The sequence below is a fragment of the Haliotis cracherodii genome, unplaced genomic scaffold, assembly GCF_022045235.1.
Source record: "Haliotis cracherodii isolate W230 unplaced genomic scaffold, xgHalCrac1.p SCAF_6, whole genome shotgun sequence".
Classification (NCBI taxonomy): Eukaryota; Metazoa; Mollusca; class Gastropoda; order Lepetellida; family Haliotidae; genus Haliotis; species Haliotis cracherodii.
The window spans coordinates 42,743,907-42,758,427 of record NW_027266319.1 but is presented as its reverse complement, the minus strand read 5'-3'; the positions used below and the strand labels follow the sequence as shown (position 1 = coordinate 42,758,427).

Genomic DNA, 14,521 nt, shown 5'->3' with positions numbered 1-14,521 from the left:
CTTTGTTAGTTCATAAGTAATATGGTTCTTTAGCCCACCTCCCTGTAAGAGAGACATGTCGTGACGCCTTGTCCCTTTGTTTAGCCGTCGGGCTGTCCTTCGCTTACTTTTATCTTCTGTGACGGACTACATCATACAGGACCCTGCGACACACAGTAACCCTGACATTGACCTTTGCAGAGTGTGTTATTCATTTTCCATCTTACGAAGACATATTATTTTAAATCATTGGAAATTTAAATTTTTTCAAAATAATTTTAAAATATTACGATGCAAAAGGTTTTAAAATACATTTTCTCAATAACCACAGGGTCGTTAAAGCTTAAACTTTGTACAAACTATGATAACTATAAGAAAATTCAATGACTGGCAGTCAAACTCGGTGTCGCAGACGATGTAAAAACCTATTGTGGTCTGTTGATTCTAATGCACCAGTTCATATTTATCTAAAAACAAATGTCACAAAATTATTTCTTCATAATTCAGGTGAGCTACATAGCCTTGTGGTTCCATTTTATTTAAAAAAGTATCTTTGGTTTGCGCATTTAATTGTATGGCATTGCCACTAAATCTACCGGCTATCATGATTGGCTGTTATAAGAGCCTTGTTTCTATCGCTTATCTTGATTGGCTGTTGCAGATGTCAAACTTGCTTTTCTAATCTTGATAGGGCGGTACAAAGCGTTTGGAGCGAAGCTTATCATGATTAAGATTTACTCATGTCAGAAAGTGGTATATTCACGCACCGTAACAGACTAGAAAGCTTCCAGAGCGGTATCGTTCCGCGATCTGATTCCTGTCTATTAGAGTGTCGAGAACCTGGAGCCCCATGTCAGTCCTGCAAGAAAGCAAAGGCGGGAAAGGAAGTTTTGTGTATAAAAACCTGTCAAATATCACACCGTCAGAGTTACAATCTGCAAGGAACATTATGTGTACGTTGTCTCCAACTGATATATGTTCTCTTGTACGTTGTGCTGATACAACCAGTGACACAGAGAGTCTAATAGTCAATATGCAAACACATTTATTAACATGCCATAGGGAATATATACTCAAAACTAAAATACCTCTTATGAATTGTTGTTTATAAGAACGGCGTTGTCAGTTATGCACTTCTGTAAATCCGCAGTATGAAAATGATATTATGATCATAGTTACTTTTTCACTGAACATGTTAATCTCAGTTCACGCCGTTTCGCAAGACGTCTCCTTAAACCACTAAGTCTATAATGATTCTGGCCATCTGTAGAGTTGAAGATTATAGCAAAATATAGTGATAAAGCTCTTTGAGTCCTTTCTTCTTCAATCATGGACATAAGTTTTAGTCTCAATTTGGGTTGTTACAGATGTTGAAAATATTGCATTTTATGCTTCTTTATAAATGCCGTTAATTGATATTGAATATCTAGGACATGCCATAAAGCTCAATACTAAACTTACCGGGCAAAAGAAAGAATGCACCTGAAAATTAGATCTAAACAAACAATTACAAACGTTATCTTAACCTGAACAGTCGCCGAAACATTCTGGACTTCACGTCCAAAACACCACTTTGAAACCTGTATGAAATAAATCATCTACGAATAACCATTTCTTGTTTGTTTCATGTTTAGCTACCATCAAACAACGTCGAAACAAATAATTAAGCGCGAATGACCCTCGGCGGAGTTACCCCAGGCTGTCATATTTGTCGCGTTAGAGCACCAGTTATCTGGGATGTTCCGAGTGTTGACAACCTTACGGAAGGCAAGGTTGCAGTATATACTGTTTACGTGTGATGTTGTACAGGTAGTGACATTTCACATTCAACAGTGTGTTATGAATGACGTTAAACATTGCACAGTGGAGGATGTGTTAAGTTATACACTGGGTGTTGGGTTACATTGTACAGTGGGGCATGTGTTAAGTTATACACTTGGTGTTGGGTTACATTGTACAGTGAGGGATGTGTTAAGTTATACACTGGGTGTTTGGTTACATTGTACAGTGAGGGATGTGTTAAGTTATACACTTGGTGTTGGGTTACATTGTACAGTGGGGCATGTGTTAAGTTATACACTTGGTGTTGGGTTACATTGTACAGTGAGGGATGTGTTAAGTTATACACTTGGTGTTGGGTTAATTGTACAGTGAGGGATGTGTTAAGTTATACACTGGGCGTTGGGTTACATTGTACAGTGAGGGATGTGTTAAGTTATACACTTGGTGTTGGGTTACATTATATAGCGGGGGATGTGTTAAGTTATACACTTGGTGTTGGGTTACATTGTACAGTTGGGGATGTGTTAAGTTATACACTGGGTGTTGGGTTACATTGTACAGTGGGGGATGTGTTAAGTTATACACTTGGTTTTGGGTTACATTGTACAGAGGGGGATGTGTTAAGTTATACACTTGGTGTTGGGTTACATTGTACAGAGGGGGATGTGTTAAGTTATACACTGGGTGTTGGGTTACATTGTACAGTGAGGGATGTGTTAAGTTATACACTTGGTGTTGGGTTACATTGTACAGTGGGGGATGTGTTAAGGTATACACTTGGTGTTGGGTTACATTATATAGCGGGGGATGTGTTAAGTTAAACACTTGGTGTTGGGTTACATTATACAGTGAGGGATGTGTTAAGTTATACACTTGGTGTTGGGTTACATTGTACAGAGGGGTGTGTGTTAAGTTATACACTTGGTGTTGTGTTACATTGTACAGTGGGGTGTGTGTTTAGTTATACACTGGATGTTGGGTTACATTGTACAGTGGGGGATGTGTTAAGTTATACACTGGGTGTTGGGTTACATTGTACAGTGGGAGATGTGTTAAGTTATACACTTGGTGTTGGGTTACATTGTACAGTGGGGGATGTGTTAAGTTATACACTGGGTGTTGGGTTACATTATACAGCGGGGGATGTCTTAAGTTATACACTGGGTGTTGGGTTAAATAGTACAGTGAGGGATGTGTTAAGTTATACACTGGGTGTTGGGTTACATTGTACAGAGGGGGATGTGTTAAGTTATACACTTGGTGTTGGGTTACATTATATAGCGGGGGATGTGTTAAGTTATACACTTGGTGTTGGGTTACATTGTACAGTGGGGGATGTGTTAAGTTATACACTGGGTGTTGGGTTACATTGTACAGTGGGGGATGTGTTAAGTTATACACTTGGTGTTGGGTTACATTGTACAGAGGGGTGTGTGTTACGTTATACACTTGGTGTTGGGTTACATTGTACAGTGGGGTGTGTGTTAAGTTATACACTTGGTGTTTGGTTACATTGTACAGAGGGGGATGTGTTAAGTTATACACTTGGTGTTGGGTCACATTGTACAGTGAGGGATGTGTTAAGTTATACACTTGGTGTTGGGTTACATTGTACAGTGAGGGATGTGTTAAGTTATACACTTGGTGTTGGGTTACATTGTACAGTTGGGGATGTGTTAAGTTATACACTTGGTGTTGGGTTACATTGTACAGTGGGGGATGTGTTAAGTTATACACTGGGTGTTGGGTTACATTGTACAGTGAGGGATGTGTTAAGTTATACACTTGGTGTTGGGTTACATTGTACAGTGGGGGATGTGTTAAGTTATACACTTGGTGTTGGGTTACATTATATAGCGGGGGATGTGTTAAGTTAAACACTTGGTGTTGGGTTACATTATACAGTGAGGGATGTGTTAAGTTATACACTTGGTGTTGGGTTACATTGTACAGAGGGGGATGTGTTAAGTTATACACTTGGTGTTGGGTTACATTGTACAGTTGGGGATGTGTTAAGTTATACACTTGGTGTTGGGTTACATTGTACAGTTGGGGATGTGTTAAGTTATACACTTGGTGTTGGGTTACATTGTACAGAGGGGGATGTGTTAAGTTATACACTTGGTGTTGGGTTACATTGTACAGTGGGGTGTGTGTTAAGTTATACACTGGGCGTTGGGTTACATTGTACAGTGAGGGATGTGTTAATTTATACACTTGGTGTTGGGTTACATTGTACAGAGGGGGATGTGTTAAGTTATACACTTGGTGTTGTGTTACATTGTACAGTGGGGGATGTGTTAAGTTATACACTTGGTGTTGGGTTACATTTTACAGTGAGGGATGTGTTAAGTTATACACTTGGTGTTGGGTTACATTGTACAGTGGGGTGTGTGTTAAGTTATACACTGGGTGTTGGGTTACATTGTACAGTGAGGGATGTGTTAAGTTATACACTTGGTGTTGGGTTACATTGTACAGTGAGGGATGTGTTAAGTTATACACTTGGTGTTGGGTTACATTGTACAGTGGGGGATGTGTTAAGTTATACACTGGGTGTTGGGTTACATTGTACAGTGGGGGATGTGTTAAGTTATACACTGGGTGTTGGGTTACATTGTACAGAGGGGGATGTGTTAAGTTATACACTGAGTGTGTGTAGCACGGGGTGTTACAGTGTATAGCTGGGTGTTACCATGTACAGATTCGAGCGTTACTGTGCACAGCTGGGATGTTAACATGTACATTTAGGGTGGGTGTGTGTTACGTTGTACGCTCTACAGTAAGTATCGTTGTGTTCAAGAAAGGTTTGATGTTAGTATTTCAGATGTCAATACCGTGTACGGGAAAAGAGAAAGGCGTTGCATCTCTACTGCTGGGGCTCAGGATCTACAACAACAAAAGCGGTCTCGCCTTGGAAGGCACGCCGATTTCCTTCACTCTCAAGAAGGAATGCCACGCTTTTGGTAAGATCCACCAACTTCCTTTTGCAGAATAATCTCGTCAATATGTTACTGGAAGTTACAACGCGCAATGTGGTCAGTGTAGGTGCTCTGTATGTGCAAGTGGTCAGTGTAGGTGCCTTGTATGTTCAAGAGGTCAGTGTAGGTGCCCTGTATGTGTTAGGGGTCAGTGTAGGTGCTCTGTATGAAGTGATAACATCAAGTCGGGAGGATAACACAGGTAGATATATACAAGAAACGCTATGTCCCACGTCAGCACAGAGTGGTAGCAGTGGTGGTGTTGATGCCCAGTGGCACCTTGCCTAACCCTGGGGAGGGTGAGAACAAGGCCATCTCTGGACCAAGGCACACACATGATCATCAGTAATAAATGTGAAGTGACATACTTGCACAGCTGGTCGGGTTTGGCTGACAGTAAATGTACAATACATATGTGATGAGGACAAGCAGTGGGGATAAGTAATGGCAATTAGGTGATTTGAGACTTAAACATGTCATGGCAGCAGGGCAATTAGCCATTAGAATAAGTGTTCATTCGGACATTGGTTCACCTGAATCGGCTGCTGTGACAGATTTACAGGCCCTGCAGGTCATTCTCCATCTTATGTGTGGTTTGTATGGTATACCGTTATATTCTCCACGGTTGAACTCCCAATAACCTAAGGAAACAACAACTTACTGGAAACAGAAGGTGACCAAGTGTTGATCGTGTAGTATGGGGTCGGAGGATCGTACAGTAGTTTAGAGCTGACATATTGGGCTACTAGACTAGACCGTTAAAATGCCGATAACAGTACTAGACCGTTAAAATGCCGATAACAGTACTAGATGGTTAAGATGCTGATAACAGTACTAGATCGTTAAGATGCGGATAACAGTACTAGATCGTTAAGATGCCGATACCGGTTCTGTATCATAAAGATGTCAATAACAGTACTAGATCGTTAAGATGCCGCTAACGCTTCTATATAGTTAATACATAATAATATCACTAAATCCTAAGATGCCTATAATGGAACTAAGTCCAAATATGCCGATAACGGTACTTTATCTTTAAATGTGGAAATGTCCTGTCAACGAATTTTCCATAAGGTTAGGCCTAAGGATACAAATATTAATCCTGTTTCAAGTTTTCCGTTTGAGTTGTTCTTCCATGGGCAGTAGTCGTCAACAGCTTCCCCCATGTCTGTGTCGACAGACATGTACACACTGCCCCAACCTCGACTGCCACACAGTTTAGCCGGCTTACTCCATGTATAGCCGATAACAGAGGTATAAAGAGTGAATATGAATCGGAGAAGCACACTACACCTCAACGCCAGCTCGTAATTATGTAGCCTTTGAAGACTCATCTCATGTCATGGGGTTACGCATATTGTACTGGATATTATAGAATACATATCAAATACATTTTTATATATTTTACAACCGGAATCAAATACAGGAGATCAAACGCGTCGATATTCTTTATTTGACGTATTTTAATTCAAATTTTGTTTGAAGTTGGGTTTTTTCGTTTTCGTCGATGTAATGGCTGAGTGGGCCTGGCCAGTTCCCAGCGAGCAGGCAAGACCACACACAATACGTGCCTCACTCGTGGACTTTCTCCACATGACAAATAACACTCTCACCAGTTGAAGATTAATTGCTTCTCCTAATAAATGTAGCTATCTGTTGTCTGCTCCCGCCATGACTTACCTGCGGGATATGCTCTATTGTATGACAGTTGACTACGACGGTCAGTAACACAGCCCCAACAACCAATGAGTTAAGAATACTTCCGTTTACATGTTAATACCCGCTCTTTACATGTACATTATCCATGACAAGAAAAAGGAACAAGTGTGTTGTGCGGGTATGGTGATAACGTTCTTAATTAGTTGCATTGTGTGTCCAGTGGTGGTGGTGTCAGCGTGTGTCCGGTGGTGGTGTCAGCGTGTGGTCCAGTGGTGGTGGTGTCAGCGTGTGGTCCAGTGGTGGTGGTGTCAGCGTGTGGTCCAGTGGTGGTGGTGTCAGCGTGTGTCCAGAGGTGATGGTGTCAGTGTGTGTCCAGTGGTGATGGTGTCAGTGTGTGTCCATTGTGTGTCCAGTGGTGATGGTGTCAGTGTGTGTCCAGTGGTGATGGTGTCAGTGTGTGTCCAGTGGTGATGGTGTCAGTGTGTGTCCAGTGTGTGTCCATTGATGATGGTGTCAGTGTGTGTCCAGTGTGTGTCAAGTGGTGGTGGTGTCAGTGTGTGTCCAGTGTGTGTCCATTGATGATGGTGTCAGTGTGTGTCCAGTGTGTGTCCATTGATTATGGTGTCAGTGTGTGTCCAGTGTGTGTCAAGTGGTGGTGGTGTCAGTGTGTGTTCAGTGTGTGTCCATTGATGATGGTGTCAGTGTGTGTCCATTGATGATGGTGTCAGTGTGTGTCCAGTGGTGATGGTGTAAGTGTGTGTCCAGTGGTGATGGTGTCAGCGTGTGTCCATTGTGTGTCCAGTGGTGGTGGTGTCAGTGTGTGTCCAGTGTGTGTCCAGTGGTAATGGTGTCAGTGTGTGTCCAGTGATGATGGTGTCAGTGTGTGTCCAGTGTGTGTCAAGTGATGGTGTCAGTGTGTCGCCAGTGATGATGGTGTCAGTGTGTGTCAAGTGTGTGTCCATTGATGATGGTGTCAGTGTGTGTCCATTGATGATGGTGTCAGTGTGTGTCTGTGTGTGTCCATTGATGATGGTGTCAGTGTGTGTCTGTGTGTGTCCATTGATGATGGTGTCAGTGTGTGTCCATTGATGATGGTGTCAGTGTGTGTCCAGTGGTGATGGTGTAAGTGTGTGTCCAGTGGTGATGGTGTCAGCGTGTGTCCATTGTGTGTCCAGTGGTGGTGGTGTCAGTGTGTGTCCAGTGTGTGTCCAGTGGTAATGGTGTCAGTGTGTGTCCAGTGATGATGGTGTCAGTGTGTGTCCAGTGTGTGTCAAGTGATGGTGTCAGTGTGTCGCCAGTGATGATGGTGTCAGTGTGTGTCAAGTGTGTGTCCATTGATGATGGTGTCAGTGTGTGTCCATTGATGATGGTGTCAGTGTGTGTCTGTGTGTGTCCATTGATGATGGTGTCAGTGTGTGTCTGTGTATGTCCATTGATGATGGTGTCAGTGTGTGTCCATTGATGATGATGTCAGTGTGTGTCAATTGATGATGGTGTCAGTGTGTGTCCAGTGTGTGTCCATTGATGATGGTGTCTGTGTGTGTCCATTGATGATGGTGTCAATGTGTGTCCAGTGGTGGTGGTGTCAGTGTGTGTCCAGTGTGTGTCGCCAGTGGTGATGTTGTCAGTGTGTGTCCATTGATGCTGGTGTCAGTGTGTGTCCAGTGTGTGTCCATTGATTATGGTGTCAGTGTGTGTCCAGTGTGTGTCCAGTGGTGGTGGTGTCAGTGTGTGTCCAGTTTGTGTCCATTGATTATGGTGTCAGTGTGTGTCCAGTGGTGGTGGTGTCAGTGTGTGTCCATTGTGTGTCCAGTGGTGGTGGTGTCAGTGTATGTCCAGTGTGTGTCCAGTGATGATGGTGTCAGTGTGTCGCCAGTGATGATGGTGTCAATGTGTGTCCAGTGTGTGTCCATTGACGATGGTGTCAGTGTATGTCCAGTGTGTGTCCATTGATGATGGTGTCAGTGTGTGTCCAGTGTGTGTCCATTGATGATGGTGTCAGTGTGTGTCCATTGATGATGATGTCAGTGTGTGTCCATTGATGATGGTGTCAGTGTGTGTCCAGTGTGTGTCCATTGATGATGGTGTCAGTGTGTGTCCAGTGTGTGTCCATTGATGATGGTGTCTGTGTGTGTCCATTGATGATGGTGTCAGTGTGTGTCCAGTGGTGGTGGTGTCAGTGTGTGTCCAGTGTGTGTCCAGTGGTGCTGGTGTCTGTGTGTGTCAAGTGGTGATGGTGTCAGTGTGTGTCCAGTGTATGTCCAGTGGTGCTGGTGTCAGTGTGTGTCGCCAGTGGTGATGTGTTCAGTGTGTGTCCATTGATGATGGTGTCAGTGCGTGTCCATTGATGATGGTGTCAGTGTGTGTCCAGTGTGTGTCCATTGATTATGGTGTCAGTGTGTGTCCAGTGTGTGTCCATTGATGATGGTGTCAGTGTATGTCCAGTGTGTGTCCATTGATTATGGTGTCAGTGTGTGTCCAGTGTGTGCCCATTGATTATGGTGTCAGTGTGTGTCCATTGTGTGTCCAGTGGTGGTGGTGTCAGTGTATGTCCAGTGTGTGTCCAGTGATGATGGTGTCAGTGTGTCACCAGTGATGATGGTGTCAATGTGTGTCCAGTGTGTGTCCATTGATGATGGTGTCAGTGTATGTCCAGTGTGTGTCCATTGATGATGGTGTCAGTGTGTGTCCAGTGTGTGTCCATTGATGATGGTGTCAGTGTGTGTCCATTGATGATGATGTCAGTGTGTGTCCATTGATGATGGTGTCAGTGTGTGTCCAGTGTGTGTCCATTGATGATGGTGTCAGTGTGTGTCCAGTGTGTGTCCATTGATGATGGTGTCTGTGTGTGTCCATTGATGATGGTGTCAGTGTGTGTCCAGTGGTGGTGGTGTCAGTGTGTGTCCAGTGTGTGTCGCCAGTGGTGATGTGTTCAGTGTGTGTCCATTGATGATGGTGTCAGTGTGTGTCCATTGATGATGGTGTCAGTGTGTGTCCAGTGTGTGTCCATTGATGATGGTGTCAGTGTGTGTCCATTGATGATGGTGTCAGTGTATGTCCAGTGTGTGCCCATTGATGATGGTGTCAGTGTGTGTCCAGTGTGTGTCCATTGATGATGGTGTCAGTGTGTGTCCATTGATGATGGTGTCAGTGTGTGTCCATTGATGATGGTGTCATTGTGTGTCCAGTGTGTGTCCATTGATGATGGTGTCAGTGTGTGTCCAGTGTGTGTCCATTGATGATGGTGTCAGTGTGTGTCCAGTGGTGCTGGTGTCACTGTGTGTCCATTGATGATGGTGTCAGTGTGTGTCCATTGATGATGGTGTCAGTGTGTGTCCATTGATGATGGTGTCAGTGTGTGTCCAGCGATGATGGTGACAGTGTGTGTCCAGTGGTGGTGGTGTCAGTGTGTGTCCAGCGATGATGGTGACAGTGTGTGTCCAGTGGTGGTGGTGTCAGTGTGTGTCCAGTGTGTGTCCAGTGGTGCTGGTGTCTGTGTGTGTCAAGTGGTGATGGTGTCAGTGTGTGTCCAGTGTATGTCCAGTGGTGCTGGTGTCAGTGTGTGTCCAGTGGTGCTGTTGTCAGTGTGTGTCCATTGATGATGGTGTCAGTGTCTGCCCAGGGATGATGGCGTTAGTGTCTGCCCAGGGATGATGGTGTTAGTGTGTGTCCAGTGGTGATGGTGTCAGTGTGTGTCCAGTGTGTGTCCAGTGGTGCTGGTGTCAGTGTGTGTCCAGTGGTGATGGTGTCAGTGTGTGTCCATCATTGATGATGGTGTCAGTGTCTGCCCAGGGATGATTGTGTTAGTGTCTGCCCAGGGATGATGGTGTCAGTGTGTGTCCAGCGGTGATGGTGTCAGTGTGTGTCCAGTGCGTGTCCAGTGGTGCTGGTGTCTGTGTGTGTGCCCAGGGATGATGGTGTCAGTGTGTGTCCAGTGGTGCTGGTGTCAGTGTGTGTCCAGGGATGATGGTGTTAGTGTGTGTCCAGTGTGGGTCCAGTGGTGTCGGTGGTTTAGATGAGTCACATGTTGTTGTAGGTGAGGGGTGGCATAGGTTATTGTCTGTATAGGTTATCGTCGGTGGTTGAGGGGTGACATAGAATGTGTTGGATTAGCCGGTAACTATAGTCATTCTTCATATATTTTGGCGGGACGTTATTTTCAAATCGGGTTGTATGACTTACAGCGGCTACAGATCTTATCTCCACAACAGCTGAGCCATGGGATTCGGGGCAACAATACTGTTTTCGTGGAAGCACATTCCGTTTCTTCAGCCGCTCCGTGTTCTCCGTGTCACTCAAGTCGCCCCGGGGTGTAATCTTATATATTTACATGGCGCTTCAACTTGGTAACTGATTCAGATTATTTCTGGGGCTTCAAACAGTGAGTTTCAGGAGATAGTGTAAAAATCGTACTTTGGCGTCTTGAGATGGTGTGGAAGCTGGCGACGAATTAATGTACTAGTGCGGTGAACGATGGACGAGACCTGGGATCAAAGCCTGCTTAAAACCAGCAAATAATAACCATGTCTATCCTGGGGTAGTTAAAAACTGCAAGAAATCATTAAGATCTGTTGATAGAAATCCACAGTAATTTGTAAACTTTCTTTTAATCAGACGATTTCAATCAACACTTTCTCTAATTTAGCAAGTTGGCGGACAAAGACTGGGTCAGTTACCATCTCATGTCGTCCTGGTGGAATGTATGACACGGGGGGACAGGTCACTCTGTTATACATCCAATTATAGTTGTTTATGTTATTTATTAGACGCCGAAGGTTATCAATATATCCACTCATTTTCAAAGGAACAGTTATAATTATAGTCGGAAAACAAGCGTCTTGCGAATTATTTCCGGACTATATGTGGCCTCTCCCTAGTGAAAGTCTATTGGTTTATCGGGAGTGGGTTTGCGTCACACTCCTACGACGTAACACGCTCTGTTATTCACACGCTGCGTAAATAAACCTACTGATAAATTGACAACACGTCAGATCGTATATATTATTATAATTTGTATTTATATATCATTTGTATATCAAATGACTCGTTAATTACAGTCCAGGGAGCAATTATCACCATGTGGTCATCACGATGTCAACTGATTCAGGTTGTGCAGTGCATGTGATGACCAATTATGTATGAATAGTTTCAAAAATGCACCCTGTATGTAGATTTGATACATCGTAGTTAAAGCTTGTAACTGTATCTCCATTTCACGCAAACAGCGTATACGCCAAATATCGGCAACTGTCTGATGATGACGAAGATGAAAGTTTGGTGATGTCACATGACATAACATAAGCCACAAAGCAGGGGCGAAACTACCACTGTGGCACCTAAGAAGCACTCCTAAGAAGAAAGCACATTTTTTCTAAACCTAAATAAGCACAATTTTTGCATAGATGCCATCATGGTAAACCTCAATTTACCATCTATGTAGTAAATTATTGATTCAAACTCTACATGATCGAACATGATATTTATTTTCTTACTTAAAAATCGGAATCTTTAGGCACTTCAGGATTTTAGTGTAAGATGGTTTGTGACATTAGCAAACCCCGCTCTCACAATTATATTACTTATAATGATAGGTCGGCTCGCGTTAAAATATGAACAGATAAGTAACCATCGGATACTACGACTGAACACGGTACAACACATGAAAGTAATATCATCGATTCGTTTTAATGTTCAATTTCCATTTGTCATCAGAGATAAATTACTAATATTTGTTACAAATAAGATCTAATATAAATGGTCCTAAAATGCCCCAAACGCGTCCTCGTAACATTTGGTTTGTTCACACTTACAATTAGCCTAGTTGCGCCCCTGTAAAGTCATCTCTTATATTTACCACTATTTGTGCGCAAACATGTAGTTGGTTCTGATTGTAAGTAATAAAACTGGTTTTAGATATATGTATATCAATTATTAATAGTATTATGATAAATCGACCGACGCCATCATACCTCATTGTCTGATTGAGCTCTCCTAGCAAAAGGCTTCTCGCCTGAGGAAAGCTATTTATAAATCATTTCCCTGTGAAAGTGTTAATTTCCATGTGTGGAAGTATTTACAGAACAACATGAAGTAATTATGACGTAATACGCAGACTGTATATTCATTGGTTAGTGTACATCACATTTATTCTCGGCCATGTTACCCGCATGCGCTGTCCGACACACGGGACACGTCAAAGAAATCGCTGATGCTTCTTCATTCTGTGTGAATATTTTCCTGAATTTTTTGAAGATTTATTTTTCTTTTTTTAAATTGGTAATGGCATTTTTTTAAAAAATATGCATTTGCTTCTAAAGCACAGAACATTTGGTCTCAGATTGGATCCTGAACGTTCCTAGTCTTTGATGAATACATCGCATGGTGATGTAGCGCCTTGGTCGTGAGGGAACCTGTTGTAGACTTCATCATTCAGAAAACTGGGAGGGTCATGGAAGAATGTTGCTTTTTATCAACAGCATGTCCTCCATATTGGGCATGATCACAGTGTTACACAACCTGACTGAAACTGCTGAACACAGTGTTACACAACTAGACTGAACCTGCTGAACACAGTGTTACACAACCTGGCTGAACCTGCTGAACACAGTGTTACATAACCTGACTGAACCTGCTGAACACAGTGTTACACAACCTGACTGAACCTGCTGAACACAGTGTTACACAACCTGGCTGAACCTGCTGAACACAGTGTTACACAACCTGACTGAACCTGCTGAACACAGTGTTACACAACCTGACTGAGCCTGCTGAACACAGTGTTACACAACTAGAATGAACCTGCTGAACACAGTGTTACACAACCTGACTGAACCTGCTGAACACATTGTTACACAACCTGGCTGAACCTGCTGAACACAGTGTTACACAACCTGACTTAACCTGCTGAACACAGTGTTACACAGCCTGACTGAAACTGCTGAACGCAGTGTTACACAACCTGGCTGAACCTTCTGAACACATTGTTACACAACCTGACTTAACCTGTTGAACACAGTGTTACACAACCTGACTGAACCTGCTCAACACAGTGTTACACAACCTGACTGAGCCTGCTCAACACAGTGTTACACAACTAGAATGAACCTGCTGAACACAGTGTTACACAACCTGACTGAACCTGCTCAACACAGTGTTACACAACCTGGCTGAACCTGCTCAACACAGTGTTACACAGCCTGACTGAACCTGCTGAACACAGTGTTACACAACCTGACTGAAACTGCTGAACACAGTGTTACACAACCTGACTGAACCTGCTCAACACAGTGTTACAAAACTAGACTGAACCTGCTCAACACAGTGTTACAAAACTAGACTGAACCAGCTCAACACAGTGTTACACAACCCGACTGAACCTGCTCAACACAGTGTTACAAAACTAGACTGAACCTGCTCAACACAGTGTTACACAACCTGACTCAACCTGCTCAACACAGTGTTACAAAACTAGACTGAACCTGCTCAACACAGTGTTTCACAACCTGACTGAACAGGTTGATAAACACTGCACATGTTTGAGAAAGTCTATGTTAACATATGACGAGGCTCCTCTATTTGTGCGGCTATTGGCCCGTCACGGCACTGTGTGCAGTTAGAATACTGCAGAGCCCACGGGTGCACACCCTGTTCAAGACAAACCGATCTACATTGCCGCCTTGTTCACTATTGAGTTTGAGTACACGGGAGATTTCATTCTGAGCCAGTGTTATATGTTATTCCTTATTTTGTCGTTTAACATTTTGAGACTAATATATCATAATATATCATAAATAAATCATACCAAACGCCGAGAAACGAAAGATATGGCTATTGCAGATTTTACTGCTCTTCACTGTCTTTCTTGATATGACGTGGTTTTATTGTCAGAGTGAAACAGGTCGATATTCGACCATAAGACCATGCAACTGCAAAAAAGAGATATGGTTAAAAGCAGTCTTCTCAAAATCTGCCAGCCTGCTGCGCACACCACATTTCGCCTGCGCAACACATGATGACACGCCCAAACTAGTGGCACGCTGTCTCGACATCACACTTTGCACAGGTGATTGCAGGTGAAAGTATCCACCAGTGTTTACAACAAACTCTAAACACGTCACACA

General features: G+C 43.3%; 1 protein-coding gene across 1 annotated transcript in view; it reads left to right on the top strand.

Moving 5' to 3' along the window:
- Window positions 1–14,521, top strand: part of LOC139445005 (wnt inhibitory factor 1-like) — an 89,275-nt gene that overhangs the window by 61,688 nt on the left and 13,066 nt on the right. The window contains exon 4 of the mRNA XM_071226054.1: window positions 4,581–4,727. Coding sequence (XP_071082155.1) covers window positions 4,581–4,727 — 147 coding nt within the window. The remainder of the gene's footprint in view (window positions 1–4,580; window positions 4,728–14,521) is intronic.